This window comes from Dendrobates tinctorius, unplaced genomic scaffold (genome assembly GCF_039654945.1).
Source record: "Dendrobates tinctorius isolate UK_male_01 unplaced genomic scaffold, ASM3965494v1 ptg000009l, whole genome shotgun sequence".
In the NCBI taxonomy this organism is placed as follows: Eukaryota; Metazoa; Chordata; class Amphibia; order Anura; family Dendrobatidae; genus Dendrobates; species Dendrobates tinctorius.
In genome coordinates, this window is record NW_027361677.1 from 4,006,467 (window position 1) to 4,029,671 (window position 23,205).

At 47.9% G+C, this 23,205-nt stretch overlaps 1 protein-coding gene across 7 annotated transcripts in view; it reads left to right on the forward strand.

Annotated features, from left to right (window-relative positions):
- Nucleotides 1-9,714, forward strand: part of BBS2 (Bardet-Biedl syndrome 2) — a 71,278-nt gene extending 61,564 nt beyond the window's left edge. For 6 of the 7 annotated variants that reach the window (XM_073581973.1, XM_073582028.1, XM_073581983.1 and 3 more), the window contains 3 exons: nt 5,594-5,706; nt 6,578-6,726; nt 8,789-9,714. In XM_073581973.1, the coding sequence (XP_073438074.1) occupies nt 5,594-5,706; nt 6,578-6,726; nt 8,789-8,895 (369 nt within the window). In that variant the 3' untranslated portion in view covers nt 8,896-9,714. Of the gene's footprint in view, nt 1-5,593; nt 5,707-6,577; nt 6,727-7,097; nt 7,320-8,788 lie in introns of those variants that run through there. The other variant, XM_073582020.1, reaches the window with a different exon arrangement.
- The last annotated feature ends 13,491 nt before the right edge of the window (nt 9,715-23,205 follow it).

Here is a 23,205-nt window from a genome sequence, read left to right on the forward strand (position 1 = left end):
CCGCAAGTTGGTCATTCTCCCTCCAGGAGAGACCCAAGCCTTACACAGGCAGCGCGACTGTTTTCTCACTCCATTCGTTTCGGCATGAGAGTTCTAGGAAAGTTGGTGTCAGCGATGGAAGCAGTTCCATTTGCACAGTTCTATCTCTGTCCCTTACAACACGCGTTGCTGTTAGCTTAGGACAAGTACCCGTTCTCCCTGGACCGTTGGATCCCTCTGTCCCTGTGGGTCAGGCAATCCCTCAGGTGGAGGACACTGAGGTCCTCCCTGAATCAAGGGAGGTCTTTTCTCCCAGTAAGATGGTTGGTAGTAACCACCGACGCAAGTCTCCTCGGCTGGGGAGCGGTCTTTCTTCGCCACACGGCACAGGGTCATTGGTCAAACCGAGAGTCAGCCTCCCCATCAACATTTTGGAGATGCAAGCAATCAAATTAGCTCTAAGGAGTTTCCACTGTCTCCTCGCAAGTCTCATCAGGATCCAATCCGACAACGCCACAGCTGTAGCGTATATCAATCACCAGGGAGGTACCTGGAGCAGGATGGCCGTGCACGAAGCGAGTCACATCCTCCATTGGGCCGAGCGTAGAAAATTGGCTGGCAGATTTTCTCAGTCACCAAGGCATTGCCTCAGGGAAGTGGTCTCTTCATCCGGAAGTCTTTCAACAGATTTGTCATTGTTGGGGGACTCCTGATGTGGATCTCATGGCCTCAAGACTAAACAACAAAGTTCCTCAGTTCATTGCCCGATCGCGTGATCCATGCGGCATCGGAGTGGACGCCCTAGTTCTGCCATGGCACCGGTTCTGGCTCCCGTACATCTTCCCTCCTCTTCCCTTGCTTCCGAGGGTCATTAAGAAGATCAGAGCGGAGGGAGTACCAGTGATCCTTGTCGCGCCAGATTGGCCGCGCAGAGCATGGTATGCAGAACTAATACAACTAGTTGCCAACGTCCCCTGGCGACTTCCAGATTGCATGGATCTACACTCGCAGGGCCAGATTTACCACCAGAACTCCGGGGCCCTGTCTTAGACGGCTTGGCCGTTGAATCCTGGATTTTAGCACAGGCTGGGTTCTCTCACAACGTGATTTCCACCATGATTAGTGCTAGGAAGCCTGTGTCCATGTGCATCTATCAACGTACCTGGACAACCTTCTTTTCATGGTGCAAGGATCATGGTCGATCACCTCTGGTATTTTTTACAATCCGGCCATATTGGAATTCCTTCAATTTGGTTTAAAATCAGGCCTCGTGCTTAACTCACTCAAGGGCCAAATTTCGCCCTTGTCAGTGCTTTTCCGACTCAAAATTGCCACCAAACTTCAGGTCAAGACGTTCATTCAGAGAGTTTCCCATGTGGCGCCTCCTTATAGAAGGCCATTGGAATCATGGGACCTTAACCTAGTTCTCAGGGCCTTACAGGAGGCTCCTTTCGAACTGCCGCAGGACGTGTCACTGTCTGTCCTCTCTTGGAAGGTGGTTTTTCTAGTGGGAATTACTTCAATCAGACGAGTTTTGGAATTGGCAGCTCTGTCCTGCCGTTCTCTGTTCCTGAATTTTTCATCAAGAAAAGGTAGTTCTCAGGCCTTCCCCGTCCTTCCTGCCCAATTTCGTCTCCTCTTTCCATCTCAGCGAGGAAATTGTTTTGCCTTTCCTTTTGTCCGGCGCCAGTCCATCGCATTCAGAAGGCCCTCAACACCCTGGATGTGGTTAGGGCGCTGAGACGGTACATCTCGCTGATGGCTCCCTTCCACAAGTCAGATGCCCTGTTTATGCTTTCAGAGGGGCATAGGAAGGGTCTAGCCGAGTCAAAGCAACGCTAGCCAGGTGGATTCCCCTGGCGATTCAGTGGTTCTACTGTATCAGGAATGCGCCTGTCCCACTGGGGATTAAGGTGCACTCTACCTGGTCAGTGGGCGCCTCTTCGGCCATTCGGCACCAGGCCTCGGCAAACCAGGTCTGCAAGGCTGCGACTTTGTCCAGTCTGCATACTTTTTACAAAATATTACCAATTTCATTCTCAGGCCTGTCCGCAAGGCTGCGACTTGATCCAGCCTGCATACCTTTACAAACATTGCCTAATTCATTCTCAGGCCTCTGCGGATGCAGCCTGCAATCGGCAGTACCTCACTGTTGACTCAGTGGTACATGGGGTATTAGCAGATGTATGCTCCCCACCCAGGGACTGCTTTAGGACGTCCCACTGTCTGTGTCCCCCAATGAGGCGTAGGAGAAATAGGGATTTTTGTGTACTCACTGTAAAATCCTTTTCTCCGAGCCAATCATTGGGGGACACCGCACCCACCCTGTTTAGCCTATTGGCTCACTGTAGCATTCTTAGGCTTTGACTTAGTTATGGTTATTATTGACTTTTTATGCTCCTACTGCTTTTTTCACCGAACTCTCAGCCAGCGAGAGGGTGTAAACTTCAGGAGAGGAGCTAACTTTTTTCTGGTTTACTTAGTGTCCTCCTAGTGGCCAGCAGCATAACACCCACTGTCTCTGTGTCCCCCAATGATTGGCTCAGAGAAAAGGATTTTACGGTGAGTACACAAAAATCCCTATTTCCTCTATCGCTTTATGGGGGGACACAAGAGACCATGGGATATAAAAAAAGCAGTCTTAAGGGTGTGGCAAAAAAATAGAAACAGCAAGGAAACAACAATGAAGGCATGTTTCCTTCAGGTCAGTAGACGAACAACTGCTGCCTGGAGAAACCCTCCTGCCCAGGATGGCATAGGTATGACCACTGTAGAAGTTGCAAAATGTGTGAACTGAAGACCAGATGGCCACCTTGCAAACCTGCGGAGTGGAGGCGTGGTGATGCAGGGCCCAGGAAGTCCCACACTGCCTGAGTGGAGTGAGTCAAAATCCCATGAGGATGTGATCTTTTCTTTGTCCGATTCGTCCCAACGAGCGATAGTAGCCTTAGATGAGAAAATCTGAGCGCCTAAAAGAGGCTGTCCTGGAGAGGTAGATGCAAACCGCTCTAACGAGGTCCAATTTGTTCAGAGACCGCTCCAAAGGATCAGCTAGGGGAGGGCAAAAAGAGGGGAGGATAATTTCCTCTTTAAGATTAAAGGCCGAATTCCACCTTTTGGAAGAAAGGAGAGGACTGAACGTAGGACTACTTTGTCCTGATGGAGACCAACAGGAGATTGCTGCCAAATCAGAAACTCATCTGATGGATGTGATGACCGCCATAAGGGAAATCTTCAAAGAGAGAAGAGGCTCAAAGGCAGAGCCCTGAAGAATGTTCAGGACTATGTTGAGGTCCCACAGGGGGACAGAGCGAAGACCTGTCCTTTAATAAAGCTGAGGACAAGTCCAGCCTCAATGCCTGAGTGCAAAAAGACCAGAAGTGACGGGACGAAAAAAGTCATAGTGTGAACCCAATCACATTACCCCTATCAGAAAAAGGCCTTCCAGATATGGTGATAGATACGGGAAGAGGAAGGCGTGTGAGCTTTGATCATGGTTTGGATGACCTTATCCGTAAACCCTGAGACTCTCAACACCACGGCCTCAACAGGCATGCCATTAGACTGAGAGACCGAGAATTCTGGTGGTAGAGGAGACCCTGGGAAAGCATATCGTCCAGATAGGGGATGACCTAGATCCCCCTGGTTCACAGAATGGCCAATATGGCCGCCATGATCTTTATGAAGACTCTGGGAACAGTGGCCAAGAGAGAAAAACTCTCTTTTGTATCCGGAAGAGACGACCTCTTTGACCCAAGAGACCTCTTTGACTGAAGAGAGCCACAGGACCTGAAAGATGTCTGGCCGCCCTGACAGATTTCCCAGGAGTCAGCAATCCATCATGCGGAAGTGAATATGTTGGATTTGTTCCTGGATCATTCTGAGTACCGTGCAGGTGCCAGGATGGAGCTGGCTTGAAGGAAGGTCTCCTCTTTTCCTGAAAGCTGGATGGTTTATCCTGACAGAGGGACCCTTCGCCAGGGTAAATGGTGAAAGGGAAAGGACTTCCGCTTTGCTGAAGAGTGCCTGGGCCTGGGCTGAGGAAGTAGAGTGCTTTTCCCACCGGTAACTTCAGATATGATCTGGTCCAATTTTGCTCCAAAATGGCGAGAGCCATGGAAGGGAATGCTGATGAGCGCTCTATTAGAAGCAGTATCTGCGTGCAATACTTTGAGCCATATAACCCTGCAGATGGCAACCACGTTGCTGGAGGCTTGAGCGGCACAGCTGGTGGCATCCAGGGAAGCCGAAAGGAGATATTTTACTGCCTAATCAATTTTGTCAGCTACACCTGCCAGATCGTCAGGTGGAGCATCGGAAAGTATTCCCTGCCATAATTGTTTTACCCAGGTCGAAACCAATTTTGACACCCATGTGGCAGCTTCAGGAGAAGATAGAGATTCAAGTATTGGAGGTGGAGTCAAGAAAAGGGTGGACTGTTAGCCAGTGCGATCGCTGATAGGAGGAAAGCTGGGGCGTAGTAGCAAAAGAACGCTCTGAGGACCCGCATGCCGCTGATTGGTGGGTGGGCTTCACTGGAGCTGTGTGGGCCTTCTCAATGGCTAGGTCACAGTAAGCCAGGGCCTAAATTGCTAATGTAGGCAGGGGTGGGGTTGGAGGGGCTGCAATGGTGATGGCATCCAGCTTCCACTCTGCTGATCTGCCATTGCCCACTGACCTAGAGAGAAAAAAGGGGGAGTAACTTGCGCTCCCTGAAGATGACGTCCATCTTCTCTTCAAGGGCGACTGTGGACACCCATCAACACCTCTGGATCGCATCCTGGGTTTGTGGACAGTCTTCGCACCTGACTCCATCTCTTTCTATGGGACAAGTGGGTAGGATAGGGAAGGCAAGGACCGTCCTACTGGCCACCTGAACACTCATGCATTAAGAGTGAGAAAAGGGAAAAAGATAACTAAAAACAGCAAGGCCCTAAGGTAGAGACCAGTCTGGGACCAGATACATGTACGCCTCCTACTGACACTAAGCTAAAAGTGATTAGCTTCATGCCAGTTGGTGGGTATAACCTGCTTTTTTCAGTGTTGGTATCCTAGTGGCAGCAGCATGCACCCATGGTCTCCTGTGTCCCTCCGTGAAGCGATAAAGGATCTTTTTCCACTCTTGGTATTAGACAACTGAGAAGACAGCAATGTACATAATGAATGGGCCAAAGCTGCATTACAGCCCTCAACCCACCTAATTGTATGTGAATAACGATGTCTTGCCGGGAATCCGACCTATAAATCAACACAATACAGCTGCTAAAAAATGAACATATTGAACAGCAATGTAAAAATGACATTGTTATGCACATACTAAACAGTCTTAGGTTAGTTTTTTTTATCCTCTTCAAGGTTCGAAATCATGAAGTGGTTAAAAAAAAGTAACAAGTGTATTCTTTGGGCAGCTAAAAAAAAATTAATGGAACAGCGGTCTTTGTGCTCGAGAGACAAAATTGCCCGGTGAAAGATGGGGTCTCAATTTCCCTATTCTGAAAGCACAATACCCTATGGTCAGGGACTGTAACTTCCTAATTTATAATTCTGGTATGTTAAAGGGCTTCTGTTCGTCAGATGAATGAGGTGATATACTGTATCCTCTTTTCCATCACAGGTAGATGACTCCCACTCTGTACACCAGAAGCTAACTGCAGACATGGCAGATCAGTCTAACCTAATCCGCAGCATACTGGTGCAGGCTGAGGACTCCCGCCTCATGAGGGACATGTAAGTCTTCTATCAGGAAAAATTTATAGGTACTTCTATTCCTTCTCCTCTGGCACATGCTCAGTGTCCCAAAAAATAGTTTCCATCTTGGTATCTAGATTTAGTTCCCCATTAAAATTTGGGGAGCTTTGCGTCAATTAGGCTTCTGCCTGTACATAGATGAGGCATTCCCTCACCGAAAGAAAATGAGAGAGAGACTGACTTGGATATCTTACCCAACCAGCGAATTACAAGCTGTTTGTGTGTCACTAGAGAGAATGTGCTATTTAGTAAAGTCCTGTGATCACAGCAGCATCAGCACGGAGTTAAGATGGCAATATTTCTTCTAAAACCTGCACCACAGATGTCTACAGGTTGTGTGGAGTTGTAACTCAACTCCACTTTTGGAAGAAAACAGCCCTCTTTTAAAGGGGGTTTCCAGTTTCAGAAAACTCCTGTCCTCAGACTGCAGCTTGTTTAAAAAAAACAAACAAACTAAGCTTTACTCACCCTCCTGGGGTCCAGCGCTCAGTTTCTGCGCCTGCTCCCAAGGTCTGTTAATGACTGCAACATTGATGGCTCATCAACAGAGCTGCAGCCAATCAGTGAGCTCAGTGGCTCTGAGTAACTTGTGATGTCTTCTCGGGCAGAGCCTCTGAGCTCACTGATTGGCTGCAGTGCTGTTGACATTATGTCAGTACTGTAGAATATATCAGACACCAGGAGCAGTAGCAGAAACTTGGGTCTGGACCCGAGAAGGGTGGGTAAAGTGCGATTTGTTTTTTAGAAACAAACTGCAGTCAGGATACAGAGGATTTCTACAACCGGAAAATCCCTTGTTGCAGGGGTTATGCTTATATGAAAATCACTGGATTCCTCCTTAATCTTACAGGAAGAACATGAAAAAACGTTACACAGAACTGTACGACCTCAACAAGGACCTGATCAATCGCTACAAGATTCGTTGTAACAACCATACAGATCTGCTGAACAATCTCAAGTGTGTAAACCAGGCAATTCAGCGAGCAGGACGACTACGAGGTAAGAGAGAGGCAACCAAAACTGGAGAAGGAAAGCTGCTAATACACCATTTTGTAGGCCGATCCTGTTAATGTAATAGGGACCTATTTACTGTGCAATTGTTATAGGGGCTGTTAATGTGATAGGGATCTATTTACTGTGCATTTGTTATGGGGGGCTGTTAATGTGATATAGGGATCTATTTACTGTGCATTTGTTATGGGGGCTGCAGGACGCTTTCAAATGGGTTCTGATCGGTTGATATCTCGCAGCCATTTAACACTTGCCAAGACTTATTGTGCCAATAGCTGTTCACTGTTTCTGTCCAACTGGAAATCTAATGGAGGTTTCCTACCAGAATTTACAAATGTTTCATGATATTTATATTTCAGTGCCTTTCTGATTACAAGCAGATTGATTGGGGATCCGAGTCCGGAGAACCCCCCCCAAAGGTCTACAGCTCATGCAACAGGAGCGATCAGCCCGGAGTACAAATTCGATAGAAAGCAAAGACTACAAATCCCATTCTTTCTATTGACTCATACACTGCTTTGTGTGCGCATTCAATCAGGAGGTGTGCTCTCCCGTCCCCCACCGATCTGCTTGTATTTGTGATTGTACTGAAATAATAAAATATTAAAAAAAAAAAACAAATTATATAAGGTTTATTTATCATATTTTTCAGATTATAAGACACACTTGTTTCCTCAAAATATATGGAAGAAAATGGGGGGTACGTCTTATAGTCTGGATGTACCTGCTCTGGCTGTGGTGGGGGAGGTAAGGGAGCGTCAGTGGAGGCAGGAGCCGGCAGTTACGGCTGACTTCCATGCCCGCTGCTAAAGAGAAATGAATATTCACTGCATTCCACACCCATGGGTGTGGAGGGCCGTGAATATTCACTTCTCTTTAATAGCATCCTGGTATGCATTGCCTTATCCCTATCCTGGTATGCAGGGCCCCATCAGAAAAACATTTAAAAAAAAAAAAAAACTAGTACACTTACCTTCCTGCCGATGCCAGCAGCTGCTTTATGCTTGTAAGTAGCGCATGGCAGGGATGTCATGTGCTGCTTACAAGCAGAGCACAGTTGCCAGAATACTCACTGCTCCCCACGCTGGGATTATGTGCGTGGAGGGCAGTGAGTATTCATTGCTCTTTAGTAGTGAGCAGTGTCAGCTGCGGCGTCCTGCAGCAGCCGTGCTTTCACGTGACCCCTCTATTAAAGGTATTGAATATTCAAAGCTCTCCACTCCTATAGACGTAGAGTGCAGTGAATATTCATTCCTTTTAGTAGTAGCGGCACATGTGACTGCCCGGCAGCTGCAGGAAGCTACTGCTTTCCTGACTGTCAAAATGAATGTAGGTATTACAGAGAGGTGCGCTTTCAGTTGGACAAAGGCACACACAATTCATACTGGGAAGTGAAGGAAGGAAAGTTCAAGCACTTAAAACACTGGCAATATGCTGAAGAAGAGAAACTGCCCACTTAAAACAAGATAGTTCTAGACCTATTGGACCGGTATCTGCACCAAAAGCAATTTTAACTTTGTTATGATTGATGGCAGCAAGATCAGGCAATTACTCTCTTTGGGTGAAATAACAGGAACATAATTTGGATACATGTCATTTTCGGGGGTCTGGTACTATAGCTCACTTCAACTCCTCCTTCACCAGATAGTGTGAGTACCAGGGGTTAGACCCCTACAAGACAATCATTGATAATCGTTATTTATGTTTAAATGTTTAGGCCATCGGTGGTATATTCTAGAAATCTTCTTTAAGAAAGGGTCATATTACAATAGGTTTAGGAGAGCAGCTGAGTATGCTCCATGAGAAAAATATCCAAATGAGCTCTCCCCTCAAAGGCAATCTCATTCAGCCAGCCAAACTCAACTCTATCCTGATGAGTGGCAAGTACCTTGAAACAGCTGTCTGTAGATGGTTGCCTCGGCTAATCTCATTGATCACACTGCAAGGCTCTTTAAAGAGTCAAAAGATAATTTGCAATGAAGCCGAGAAGAGTAATGATTATTTTAAACACACATTCATGCAACTGTCAAATTTCTGTCTCTTTTCCTAGTCGGCAAACCAAAAGCGCAGGTGATTGCAGCGTGCAGAGACGCAATCCGGAGCAACAACATCAATGCCTTGTTCAGAATCATGCGTGTGGGTGCCACGCCATCCTAGTCCAGGCCTTCAGGAATCGAGACAACTGTGACTAGAAAACCAAAGGATTGTGAGCATGAACTATTAATTCAAACATAAGAGGCTACACCAGAGGATTACAGGATTATTTGGGTGTAACCATTTCCTTGAGCCATGAGAAGAGATGGATAGTATGTAGAGCGAAAGGCGGGATGTTGGCAGATTCTGGGTAATGGGACCCTCCTTTTTTCTATTTGTGTCCTGTGTTATACAGTAGTTTTCTTAATGTAAGAATGCGGATATTGTGTTTTGTCAAGTGCGGGGTGTAAGAGGTGCAGAATATATGTTTTGGGATCTCTGAATTTGTGTCGTGCGCTGGCCCCCTCTCGTCTTGTACTAGGCATAGTGCAATGGACCGGTTTTGCCTATCAGGTTCAGTTAAAGAGGTTATCCTGTATTTTATTTTAAACGTCAGCCAAGCAGTGGGATGTTTCCCCTCCGCCGGACTGGAGTGGATGACATCCTGATCACCTTACCCTGCTACCAATCAGTAGGATCAGCGGGCAGGTGATCGGTAGTCTTGACATCATCCCTTCCAGGCCACCGAGGTGTGCGGAGCAGCAGTGCTGGATTGAAGAGCAAATTCTGGGGATAAGTGCTTCTCCATTGTTTGTTTTATCAGCATCCCTGCCACAGCTCGCTTATACAGAAAACACTGGGAAACCCCTTTAAGTCATTACAGTTCTTGACAGACAATCATTCATCGGGTTTCCACAGAGCATTAAATCTGTGGATATTATATTTATTTTTTTGAATATTTATAGCCACATTGTGCATTAAAGTTTAGTATTTACAGTTTTATTTGTTTCATGTTTACTTCCACTAACAGCTATAAATCCAAGTGCACTTTACCAAAAGAGCACGCTGGTAAAAGTTTTCACTCCCCATTTACTAGCAAAACACCAAGAGCGTTGGTTGCTGAGCTGCAGTACTTGAGATTATGGAGCTGTGGAGTCCTGCTGTTTAAAATTGTTCACCCAGGTAGGTTGCAGCTGATTGGTGGTGGTACCCACTGATTTTTCCTCAATACTTCTGTCTTGGGCTACCACTTCTGGATACATCTCCCATGCACAAATATAGCATGGAGATGAGCCCCTTCTGTACATTGTAGGTGATGGAGGTGTTAGCTCCAATCGCGCAGTTCAACCTCTTAAATGCTGCTGTCAATTGTAACAGCAGCATTTAAGAAGTTAGAAATCGGTGATTCATCATCCCTTTGACATGATCTACTGAAGTCTCAACCATCATCTTTTAGGTTTGTATACTAGTGATGAGCAAACGTGATCGGATAAGGTGTTATCCGCACATTCTCAGGTACTAACCGAGTGTGTTCCGCGTGCTCGAAAAATACGTTTAAGCCCTGCAGATGCATGTTTTGCGGCTGGTCAACAGCCACAACACATGCAGGGATTGCCTAACAACCAGCCAATCCCTGCATGTGTTTCGGATGTCGAACAGCCGCGAGACATGCAGTTGCGGGGATTCAAACGTATTTTTCGAGCACACAGAACACACTCGGTTAGTATCCAAGCAGGTTCACTCATCATTATTGTATACATATGAACTCCAGCCTGTGACTTTACTTCATGCAAGATGGGTAAATTATACACTACACTGGAATAAAAAAGGCAATAATAAAGTATTCTAAAACAAAAAAAAAATCATTTATGCCTAAATCACTTCCCGTTCCTTTTTTTTGCAAAAATAAATAGAAAAGTCCAAAAAAATAAAATTAAAGTTAGGATAGTTGGGATAGTTATCTCACACAATGGCCAAAATATGTGGTCCTCTTTCCCCGTAACCCCTCAAAAATACTACAAGCAAAAAAAAAAGTGTGTAAAGTATATATATTATATACACACATATATACACACATAAATGCTTTCAGAATTTGGCATTTGAAACCAATTTATTTTTGGGGGGATGTCTCAATAAAACAAAAAGATGGATTTTTGGTTCTTACCGTAAAATCTCTTTCTTGGAGCCTTCATTGGGGGACACAGATTACCATGGGTGTATGCTGCTGCTAGGAGGCTGACACTATGCAAAACAAGAAAATTAGCTCCTCCCCGGCAGTATACACCCACCGACAGGCACCAAGCACCTCAGTTGGTGAGAAAGGAGTAGGAGAAGCAACGAGAAAACTCTAAACATATGTACCAACCCAACACGGTACAACTTAAACAGGGAGGGTGCTGTGTCTCCCAATGAAGGCTCCAAGAAAGAGATTTTACGGTAAGGACCAAAAATCCATCTTTATCGCCTTATTGGGGGACACAGATTACCATGGGAAGTTCCAAAGCAGTCCCAAGGGCGGGAACAGCAATAATGAACGAAACAATAGGAAAGGCTTAGGTTGGCCGGTGTGCCACTGCCGCCTGCAGAACCTTCCTACCAACAACTGCATCAAACGAGGAATGGGTATGAACCCTGTAGAACCTCGCAAAGGTGTGCAAGGACGACCAGGTCGCGGCCTTGCAAATTTGTAAAGCTGAAGCCTGGTGACGAACAGCCCACGAAGCCGCCACAGCCCGGGTGGAGTGAGCTGTCACTCCCGGAGGGGGCCGTTTTTCCTGAAGTCGGTACACTTCCAGAATGGTAGAATGAATCCAGCGAGCGATCGTGGATTTGGAAGCCGGAAGCCCTTTACGGCGACCTTCAGAGATGACCAGCAAAGAATCGGACTGACGAAAAGAGGTCCTGGCGAGATAGACACGCAAGGCTCTAACTACGTCCAGTTTGTGGAGAGACTTCTCAAGAGGGTGAGAAGGAGCAGGACAAAACGATGGGAGAATGATATCCTCATTGATGTGGAAAGAGGACACCACCTTCGGAAGAAAGGAAGGAACGGGCCTGAGGACGACCTTATCCTGATGAAGAACGAGGTAAGGGGAACGACATGACAAGGCCGCCAACTCAGAAACTCTTCTGATGGATGTAATGGCAATCTAGAAGGTTACCTTCCATGAGAGAAGGGATAAAGGAATGTCCTGGATAGGCTCAAACGGCGCCTTTTGAAGAGCGCTAAGGACGAGATTCAGATCCCACGGGTCTATCGGCGAATGATGAGGAGGAGCCACGTGGGCAACCCCTTGAAGAAAGGTCTTAACCTGCGACAAGGAAGTGAGCTCTCTTTAGAAGAGGATAGATAGAGCGGAGACCTGGCCTTTGAGGGTACTGAGGGACAGACCCGCCTCTAAACCAGACTGGAGAAACCCAAGTATGGATGAAATGGAAAAGGACATCGGAAAGACTTTATCGTCGCACCAACGGAAAAAAGCCTTCCAGTACCTATGGTAAATGCGGGAAGAGGCCGGTTTTCTGGCTCTGATCATAGTCTGAATCACCTGGTCGGACAAACCTGATTCTCTCAGAATTGCGGCCTCAATGGCCATGCCGTTAAACTCAGAGACTGAGAATTCTCGTGGTAAAGGGGGCCTTGCGAGAGAAGATCCGGACGGTCTGGAAGCCTCCAGAGAATGTCCGCGAGCATGTTCACCAGTTCCACGTACCAAGGTCGTCTCGGCCAGTCTGGCGCCACTAGAATAACTGGTACGCCTTCCGATTTTATCTTTTTGACCACTCGTGGGCTCAAGACAAGAGGCGGAAACAGATAAGGAAGTCGGAACTGGGACCACGGAATTACTAGGGCGTCACAAGCGACGGCTAAGAGGGTCCCTGGACCTGGCTACGAAGAGCGGAACTTTGTGGTTCATCCGAGATGCCATGAGATCGACATGCAGTGAGCTCCAGCGCTGGCATATCTGATCGAAGACTGTGGGATGAAGAACCCATTCGCCTGATGCTAGACCTTGACGACTCAGAAAGTCGACTTCCCAATTTTCCACCCCTGGAATGTGAACGGCTGAGATTGCCGGAACGTAACGTTCCGCCCAGCGCAGTATCTTGGCCACTTCTGACATTACTTGCTTGCAGCGAGTGCCCCCCTGGTGGTTTATGTACGCCACAGCCGTGGCGTTGTCCGACTGAATGCGGACTGGCTTGCCGACGAGAAGAGGCTGCCAGCGAAGAAGGGCCAGGAAGATTGCTCTGATCTCCAGAAGATTGATAGGCAGAAGAGCCTCCTGTGGATTCCAGCGGCCTTGGGCCTTTTTTTGATGGAACACCGCTCCCCAGCCTAGAAGGCTGGCATTGGTGGTGATGACTTGCCACTGAAGCGGAAGAAAAGACCTCCCTTGTAGAACTGACGCTGGCATTGCCCACCAAGTCAGGGATTGCATCACTCTGAGAGGGAGGAGAATGTGACGGTCCAAGGACAGCGTGGACTTGTCCCAGGCTGAAAGAAGGGATAGCTGGAGGGGACGAAGATAAAATTGTGAAAAGGGCACTGCTTCCATGGAAGCTACCATCTTCCCCAGAACCTTCATGCAGGACCGAAGGGGTATGGGTGCTGGCCGTTTGAGGATTTTGATTCCCTTGGAAAGAGCCGTAAATTTTTCCCTCGGAAGAAACACCCGGGCCAGATTCGTGTCGAATTCCATGCCCAGAAAAGTCAGACGCTGTGTGGGGATCAGAATGGACTTCTCCTTGTTGGCTATCCATCCGAGACAGCAGAGAGTGTCCAGGGTTATCTGAAGACTATGAAGGCAGTCCTGACGGGACGAGGCCTTGATCAAGAGATCGTCCAGATAAGGCCGGTTTCACATTAGCGCATTTTCAGCGCGCGCACGGCCGGGGGTAGCTCCGCCCCCGATCCGGCTCTCTGCCCGGCGTGCCCGCCCCTTCCTTGTAGCGCCGCCTCCTAGCGGACAGCGGCGCCTGCGATCGGCGCACCCTATCTTTAGCATAGGGTGCGCCGATCGTGCGCAGGCCGTGCGCTAGTTGCGCTTTGACCTGCGCTGCGCACTTTTGACGGTGCGCCGTGCGCGCCAAAATCAAACTTTTCGGATTTTGGCGCGCACGGCGCACCGTCAAAAGTGCGCAGCGCAGGTCAAAGCGCAACTAGCGCACGGCCTGCGCACGATCGGCGCACCCTATGCTAAAGATAGGGTGCGCCGATCGCAGGCGCCGCTGTCCGCTAGGAGGCGGCGCTACAAGCAAGGGGCGGGCACGCCGGGCAGAGAGCCGGCTCGGGGGCGGAGCTACCCCCGGCCGTGCGCGCGCTGAAAATGCGCTAATGTGAAACCAGCCTTAGGGATGATGATGATCCCCCTGGAGCGAAGGATAGCCATGACGGTCGCCATCACCTTTGTGAAAACACGGGGAGCGGAAGCTAGGCCGAAGGGGAGAGCCGTGAACTGCTAGTGATTTTCCTGAATCGCAAAACGAAGATATTTCTGATGTTGCAAACAAACAGGGATGTGAAGATAGGCATCCCGTATGTCCACAGAGCAGAGGAATTCTCGGGGTTCCATTGAGGCTATCACCGACCGAAGGGACTCTATTTTGAAATGAAGAATCTTCACGTGGGCGATTGAGCAATTTGAGGTCCAGGATTGGACGAAGGGAGCCGTCTTTCTTCGGGACTACGAAGAGATTTGAGTAGAACCCTGAAAACCGTTTGTTCCCGCCCCCCCAAACGATCACTCCAGCGGAAAGAAGGGAGGAAACGGCCTGAAGGAAACCTGGAATCTGGGACCGCTGTCTCGGGGGTCGAGACAGGAAAAACCGTCTGTTTGGGGGGGAAGCAAATTCGATCTTGTAACCGGATGCGACGATTTCTCTGACCCAAGCGTCGTCGACAGCAGACACCCAAGCATCGACGAAAAAGGAAAGTCTGTCTCCCACCCTGGAAGAACTTCCAGGTGGGGGTGACCCGTCACTTGGAGGAAAACCTGCCGCAACTGGCGCCTGAAAACCTGGAGTATTGACCTCTAGATCTCCAGCGGGGAGCGGGTTTGTAAGGCCGGTTTCACATTAGCGCATTTTCAGCGCGCGCACGGCCGGGGGTAGCTCCGCCCCCGAGCCGGCTCTCTGCCCGGCGTGCCCGCCCCTTCCTTGTAGCGCCGCCTCCTAGCGGACAGCGGCGCCTGCGATCGGCGCACCCTATCTTTAGCATAGGGTGCGCCGATCGTGCGCAGGCCGTGCGCTAGTTGCGCTTTGACCTGCGCTGCGCACTTTTGACGGTGCGCCGTGCGCGCCAAAATCCGAAAAGTTTGATTTTGGCGCGCACGGCGCACCGTCAAAAGTGCGCAGCGCAGGTCAAAGCGCAACTAGCGCACGGCCTGCGCACGATCGGCGCACCCTATGCTAAAGATAGGGTGCGCCGATCGCAGGCGCCGCTGTCCGCCAGGAGGCGGCGCTACAAGGAAGGGGCGGGCACGCCGGGCAGAGAGCCGGCTCGGGGGCGGAGCTACCCCCGGCCGTGCGCGCGCTGAAAATGCGCTAATGTGAAACCGGCCTAAGAAGGTTTTTTCTGCTCCCGCTCCCTAGTGGTGGAAGAGCGATTTTGCTGAGCAGATCTTTCCGTGGAAGAGAAGAGACGAAAAGACCTGAGAGGCCGAAAACCCTTTCTGTTAAAAAAGCGTTTTGGTCGAGACTGGGGGAGAGAAGTGCTTTTACCACCAGTGGCATCGGAGATTATCTGATCCAGCTTGGCTCCAAAGAGCCTAAATCCATGGAATGGCAGATTATTAAGCGACTTTTTTGAAGTAGTGTCCGCATTCCACGACTTTAGCCAAAGGACTCGGCGTATATCTACTACGTTGCTGTTAGCCCTAGCTACACACCCGGCCGCGTCCCAGGAGGCAGCCAAAAGGTATTTACCCACATGGTTAATCTGATCTGCCAGATCTGCTAACTCGTCTTGAGGAGCTGTCGCTAAGATGCCCCTGTGAAGAATTTTAGCCCAAGCGGAAATTACTTTGGCCACCCAGGCGGATGTGAAAATAGGACAGAGGGAGGCGCCGGATGCCTCAAAGATTGACTTAGCCAGAGATTCAGTCTGCCTGTCAGTAGGATCTTTAAGCAATGCCCCATCTGGAAGGGATAGAACCGTTTTTGAGGCTATCCGTGAAACTGGGGGATCCACCTCGAGAGCCTTGGACCACTTTGTGAGCAGGTCCGCATCAAAGGGATACAGCACGTCTAAATACCTGCGGCCTGAGTAACATTGCTCAGGGCGCTCCCAGTGTTTGGACAAGGTAGTCTCGAACTCTTTGTGATTGGGAAAGGTTCGAGATGGGGGCCTTGCTCGTTTAAAGAGCACAGAGCCTTCCTGAGGGGGAGCCTTATCTTGCTTAATTTTAAGGGTTTGGAAGATAGCCGAAATGAGACTATAGAACATGTCCCGTGTTTTAGATGCGTTGTCGGCATCTGAACTAGACCCCGATTGGGAGTCATCGCCTGACTTAAGGTCATCTTCTGAGGAGGGCGAAGGAACCCTAGGAGAGGCAGAGAGACCCTGCGAGCTGGAGGATGAAGTAGACAGAGCTCACTTCCTAGAACTCCTGCCCGGTCTGTCCCTCTGAAGGTCGCGGTCAGGTGCGGACGACTCACCTTGAGAGGCGGTCGGTGCGCAGGTGGCTGTAGCTAGCTGAGGCAATCGTTCTAAGACCTGGACCAGAGACTGAGAAACTTTAGTCAAGTCAGCGACCGACTGAGACATTACCACGGCCCACTCTGGGGGAGGTGGAGTATCCTCATCCCGGGACTCGGTGTGCTCCTGAGTGGCAGACATAATGGAAGGTCTGCAGGACAGACAGAAGGGGGACGACTGACCTGAAGCCCACTTCTTATTACAGCGCGCACAAGCGTAGTGGGTAGCGGTGGGCCTGAAGCTGAGATCCCTTGAAGGGTTGGGCATAAGTAACCTGCGCTGAATGGCCCACACGAGATAGGGAGAAAAACTGCGGAGAGGAGCTAATTTGAGCCTCGGAGCAGAGTCTACCGAGATTCAGGCGAGCAGAGAACACCGAAGTGTCCCCCACGCAACACAGGTAGAGAAAAGACGACCAGGAACTACTGTATAAAGGAAGCGGCGCGAGCGGAGCTTAGTAGCTGAGCCGCGATTGGATAAGAGCAGCGGGGAGGGCACGGGGAGAAGGGGGGCTGGAAAAGCAAAAGAGAAAGGAGCCCTGTGATAGGCTAGGAAAGGCGCGAAGGAAAGCGCGCTCAGAAGGAGGAGGGAGCGCGCTGAAAGCGGGCTGAAACGAAAGTGAAACTGACGTCGCCACATCCCGATGCCTGATAACTACTCCGGACAATAAAAAATGCCGATATTAAGGTACAATGCCCGCAGATTCCCTTGAAATCCCTGCCCAGGCTGCAAATTGTTCTGTGCCCCCCTGAATATAGAAAGGGAGGCGCGCGGCTGATGAGAGCGGTGCACAGCAGGCAGGGGAGAGAGGCGGGAGATTCAAACAGGGAAGCCTGTAGATGTTACTGCCGATGGGTTCTCTGGTAATACTGCGGGGCTGGAGGGATCGTACAGGCACTTACCTGACGTACCTGAAGAGGATGATCACCGGGGCCCACGAGCATAAGGCAAGCCGCTGGGAAATGTCCTCTGTACCCGCATCCTGCAGAAGACGGCGTTAACCTCTTGTTGGATGAGGAGGATGCACTACTTGCGATCGCCGTCTTCCTCTCAGCCCTGTCCCGAGAGAGGGGTGAGGAGGGGGATTTGGCAAGGACCAGCCACCTGTCCACAACCCATAGCACCAGAAGGTGATAGGGAAAAAGTCCTGCCAGCGGTACTGAGAGTTGCGATGTGGGGCACGCCACACTGCTTGCTCAGCCGCCTGATATGGGAAAGCAGGGTGAAACTTACACCCTGTTTCCCGACTTGAATCTGAAAAACAAAAGACAAAGAATTAAAACGTTCTACTAGAAAACCTAAGGGAAAAAAGTTAACTGCGGATCTGGGGAGATCCCGGTCCGCCTCCTACAGACACTAAGCACAAACTGAGGTGCTTGGTGCCTGTCGGTGGGTGTATACTGACTGGGGAGGAGCTAATTTTCTTGTTTTGCATAGTGTCAGCCTCCTAGCAGTAGCAGCATACACCCATGGTAATCTGTGTCCCCCAATAAGGCGATAAAGAAATATGAATTTGGGTCCGCCGTAACTGAACTAACCTGTACAACAAAGTTGTCAGGTCGTTTTTACCACAATTTAACATTGTCAAAACAAAATCCACTGTTTGTTTGTTTTTTTTTATCATTGAGGGGTGGGGAGAGTTTCTTTTTTGGGGGGATTTTTCACCACACTTGGATTTTTTTCCTGGTCTTCAGTACATTATCTTGTAAATGAAATGGTATCATTCAAAACAGATTCACCCACAATGTACAAGCTCTCATTGGACTATGTCAACAGACATAGTTATGGCTCTTGGAAGAACGGAAAGGGGGGGGCGATTAACCCCTTTACCCCCAAGGGTGGTTTGCACGTTCATGACCGGGCCAATTTTTACAATTCTGACCACTGTCCCTTTATGAGGTAATAACTCTGAAACGCTTCCATGGATCCCGGTGATTCTGACATTGTTTTCTCGTGACATATTGTACTTCATGATATTGGTAAAATTTCATTCAAATAACTTGCGTTTATTTGTGGAAAAAAACGGAAATTTGGCGAAAATTTTTAAAATTTCGCAATTTTCCAACTTTGAATTTTTATGCCCTTAAATCGCAGAGATACAGCACACAAAAAACTTAATAAGTAACATTTCCCACATGTTTACTTTACATCAGCACAATTTTGGAACCAAAATTTTGTTTTGTTAGGAAGTTATAAGGGTTAAAAGTTGACCAGCGATTTCTCATTTTTGCAACACCATTTTATTTTAACGGACCACATCACATTTGAAGCCACTTTGAGGGGTCTATATGATAGAAAATACCCAAAAGTGACACCATTCTAAAAACTGCACCCCTCAAGGTGCTTAAAACCACATTCAAGAAGTTTATTAACCCTTCAGGTGCTTCACAGGAATTTTTTGAATATTTAAAAAAAAAATGAACATTAAACTTTTTTTCACAAAAAAAAACTTCAGGTTCATTTTTTTTTTATTTTACCAAGGGTAACAGGAGAAATTGGACTGCAAAAGTTATTGTGCAGTTTGTCCTGAGTACGCTGATACCTGATATGTGGGGGGGGAACCACTGTTTCGGCGCATGGCAGAGCTCAGAAGGGAAGGAGCGCCGTTTGACTTTTTCAATGCAAAATTGGCTGGAATTCTGATCGGACGCCATGTCACGTTTGGCGAGCCCCTGATGTACCTAAACAGTGGAAACCCCCCACAAGTGACCCCATTTTGGAAACTAGACCCCCCAAGGAACTTATCTAGATATGTGGTGAGAACTTTGAACCCACAAGGGCTTCACAGAAGTTTATAACGTACAGCGGTACAATTAAAAAATCATATTCTTTCCACAAACGTGATCTTTTAGTCCCCAATTTTTTTTATTTTCCCAAGGGTACCAGGAGAAATTGGACCCCAAAAGTTGTTGTCCAATTTGTCCTGAGTACGCTGATACCCCATATGTGGGAGAAAACTACTGTATGGGCACACGTCGGGGCTCGGAAGGGAAGTAGTGACGTTTTGGAATGCAGACTTTGATGGAATTGGTCTGCGGGTGTCATGTGCGTTTGGAGAGCCCCTGATGTACCTAAACTATTGAAACTCCCCACAAATGACCCCATTTTGGAAACTAGACCCACCCAAGGAACTTATCTAGATGTGTGGTGAGCACTTTGAACCCCCAAGTGCTTCGCAGAAGTTTATAACGCCCGGGCGTCAAAATAAAAAAATCATTTTTTTCCACAAAAATGATATTTTTGTCCCCAATTTTTTATTTTCCTAAGGGTAACAGGAGAAATTGGACCCCAAAAGTTGTTTTGCAATTTGTTCTGAGTAGGCTGATACCCCATATGTGGGGGTAAAACACTGTTTGGGCGCATGGCAGAGCTTGGAAGGGAAGGAGCACCATTTGACTTTTTCAACGCAGAATTGGCTGGAATTGAGATCAGACGCCATGTTGCATTTGGAGAGCACCTGATGTGCCCAAACAGTGGAAACCCCCCCAATTATAAGGCTGTGTGCACACGCTGCGGATTCCGCTGCGTTTCCGCAGCGGTTTTGGCCGCTGCGGAAACGCAGCAGTTTTAGCTGCGGTGTACAGTACCATTCATTTGAATGGAAAAACAAAAAACGCTGTGCCGACGCTGCGGAAAAAAACGCGCGGATTTGCTGCGGTTTTGAATCCGCAGAAAGAATTGCATGTCAATTCTTTCTGCGGAAACCGCTGCGGGTTCCTATCTCCACCATTGTGGAGATAGTGAATCCGCAGGACCAAACCGCAGGCAAAACCGCAGATAATCCGCAGGTCTTTGGACCTGCGGATTATCTGCGGTTTTTGCAAAATCCGTGCGGATTAATCCGCAGCGGAATCCGCAGCGTGTGCACACAGCCTTACTCCAACCCTAACCCCAACACACCCCTAACCCTAATCTCAGCCCTAGCCCTAATGGGAAAATGGAAATAAATACATTTTGTTTTCATTTTATTATTTTTTCCTAACTAAGGGGGTGCTAATGGGGGGTTTGATTTACTGTTTATAGCAGGTTTTTATTTTTGGCAGCTGTCACACGCTAAAAGACGCTTTTTATTGTAAAAATAGTTTTTGCATCACCACATATTGAGAGCTATAATTTTTCCATATTTTGACCCACCGAGGCATGTGAGGTCTTATTTTTTGCGGGACAAGTTGACGTTTTTATTGGTATCATTTTTGGGTACGTGACATCTTTTGATCGCGTTTTATTCCGATTTTTGGGACGCAAAATGAAAAAAAACCAGCGTTTCATGAATTTCTTTTGGGGGGTGCGCTTACACCGTTCCGCCTGCGGTAAAATTGATAAAGCTCTTTTATTCTTTGGGTCAGTACGGTTACAGCGATACCTCATTTAGGTCTTTTTTTATGTTTTGGCGCTTTTATGCAATGAAAACAATTTTATATAAAAAAATAATTATTTTTGCATCGCTTTATTCTGCGAGCTATAACTTTTTTATTTTTTTGCTGATGATGCTGTATGGTGGCTCGTTTTTTGCGGGACAAGATGACGTTTTCAGCGTTACCATGGATATTTATATGTGTCTTTTTGATCGTGCGTTATTGCACTTTTTGTTTGGCAGTATGATAATTTATTGTTTTTTGCTTATTTTTTTATTTTTTAAGGGGTTCGCTAAAGGGGTTAACTAGTGGGACAGTTTCATAGGGCGGGTCGTTACGGACGCGGCGATACCAAATGTGTACTTTTATTGTTTTCTATTTTATTTCCAAAAAATGAATTTATTAGGGAATATTTTTTTTTTTTAATTTACAGTATTTAGCGATTTTTACACTTTTTTTTTTTACTTTATTACATTGTCCCAGGGGGGACATACCTGTCATGTGACAGATCGCTGATCTGTCACATCACAGATCACTGTGACAGATCAGTGATCTGTCACAGGCACTGCACAGGCTTTCCTCATGCCTGTGCTTTGCAGGCACTGAGGAAACCAGCTCCCTGCAGGCCCCTGAAGGTCCCCGTCGCCATCTTAGATTCGGGGACCTGCAGGGATGGAGCCCCCCGCAGCAGCGCTGCACATTGCGCTGCTGTGGTGGGCTCAGGGAAGCACGGAAGGAGCCCCCTCCCTGCCGATGCTTCCCTTTAACCCCCGGTACTCCGCGATCATGTTTGATCGCGGTGTGCAAGGGGTTAACGTGTCGGGGGCGGTCCGTGACCGCCCCTGACACATTGTGCCGGGTGTCAGCTGTGATAATCAGCTGACACCCGGCCGCGATCAGCAGTGCTCACCACGTGGGCGCCGCTGATCGCTGTGGCGTACTATCCCGTCCCTGGGAATTAAGTCCCAGGGCACATGGACGGGATAGTACGTCACATGACAGAAAGGGGTTAACATGTCAGTGCTGTATTTTGCATGGTAGATGACTGTAAAAACAAAAAAAAGTATATAAACAAAATATATATATATTTCTATGTCTTCTAATAGCTCTTCAGCTGTAACTGGAGGGATTAACCTCTTAACGACGGCCGATATACTTTTAACGGCGGTGGTGAAGGGTACTTATTCCTCAGTGCCGCTTTTTAGCGGCGCTGAGAAATAAGATTATAGCGCCCCCCAGCGTCGGAAAATCTCTGGGGTCTCGGCTACCGGGGGTAGCTGAAACCCTGAAGAACACGATTCGAGTAGTTTTTTACCCTCCCCAGTGTTGCGATCGCCGTTATGCACGGAATAACAGCAACTGCAAAAAAAAGTCAGATTTCCCATTTATTTCTCTCTCCTCTGATATGATCTCACACATCAGAGGAGAGAGAAATTGGGTCCTGTGAGCCCCCCGGTACCTCCTGTATCCATTCCCCGGTCCTGTCCCCTGGTGTCTTCCAGGAAGAACATGGCAGGAGCATGTGTAGTGCGCCCGCTGAGATCTGCCTGCCGGCAACAATATGAGATTTTTCCTATTGGTTTATTTTGATTACTGGGATAGACCCTATTAAAAAAAAATTGTAAATCAAAACCCCTTTATCACTCCCTTAGTTAAGGACAAAATATAAAATAAAAATTGTTTTTTCCCATTAGGGTTAAAGTTAGGGTTGGGGCAAGAGCTAGGGATAAGGTTGGGGCTAGGGTTAGAGCTAGGGTTAAGGTTGTGGTGTTGGGGTTAGTGCTGTGTTAGGGTTGGAGTTAGAATTGGGGGGTATCCACTGTTTAGGTACAGTGGGGCAAAAAAGTATTTAGTCAGTCAGCAATAGTGCAAGTTCCACCACTTAAAAAGATGAGAGGTGTCTGTAATTTACATCATAGGTAGACCTCAACTATGGGAGACAAACTGAGGAAAAAAAAATCCAGAAAATCACATTGTCGGTTTTTTTTTCATTTTATTTGCATATTATGGTGGAAAATAAGTATTTGGTCAGAAACAAAATTTCATCTCAATACTTTGTGATATATCCTTTGTTGGCAATGACAGAGGTCAAACGTTTTCTGTAAGTCTTCACAAGGTTGCCACACACTGTTGTTGGTATGTTGGCCCATTCCTCCATGCAGATCTCCTCTAGAGCAGTGATGTTTTTGGCTTTTCGCTTGGCAACACGGACTTTCAACTCCCTCCAAAGGTTTTCTATAGGGTTGAGATCTGGAGACTGGCTAGGCCACTCCAGGACCTTGAAGTGCTTTGGATCATTGTCATGTTGAAAGACCCAGCCACGTTTCATCTTCAATGCCCTTGCTGATGGAAGGAGGTTTGCACTCAAAATCTCACGATACATGGCCCCATTCATTCTTTCATGTACCCGGATCAGTCGTCCTGGCCCCTTTGCAGAAA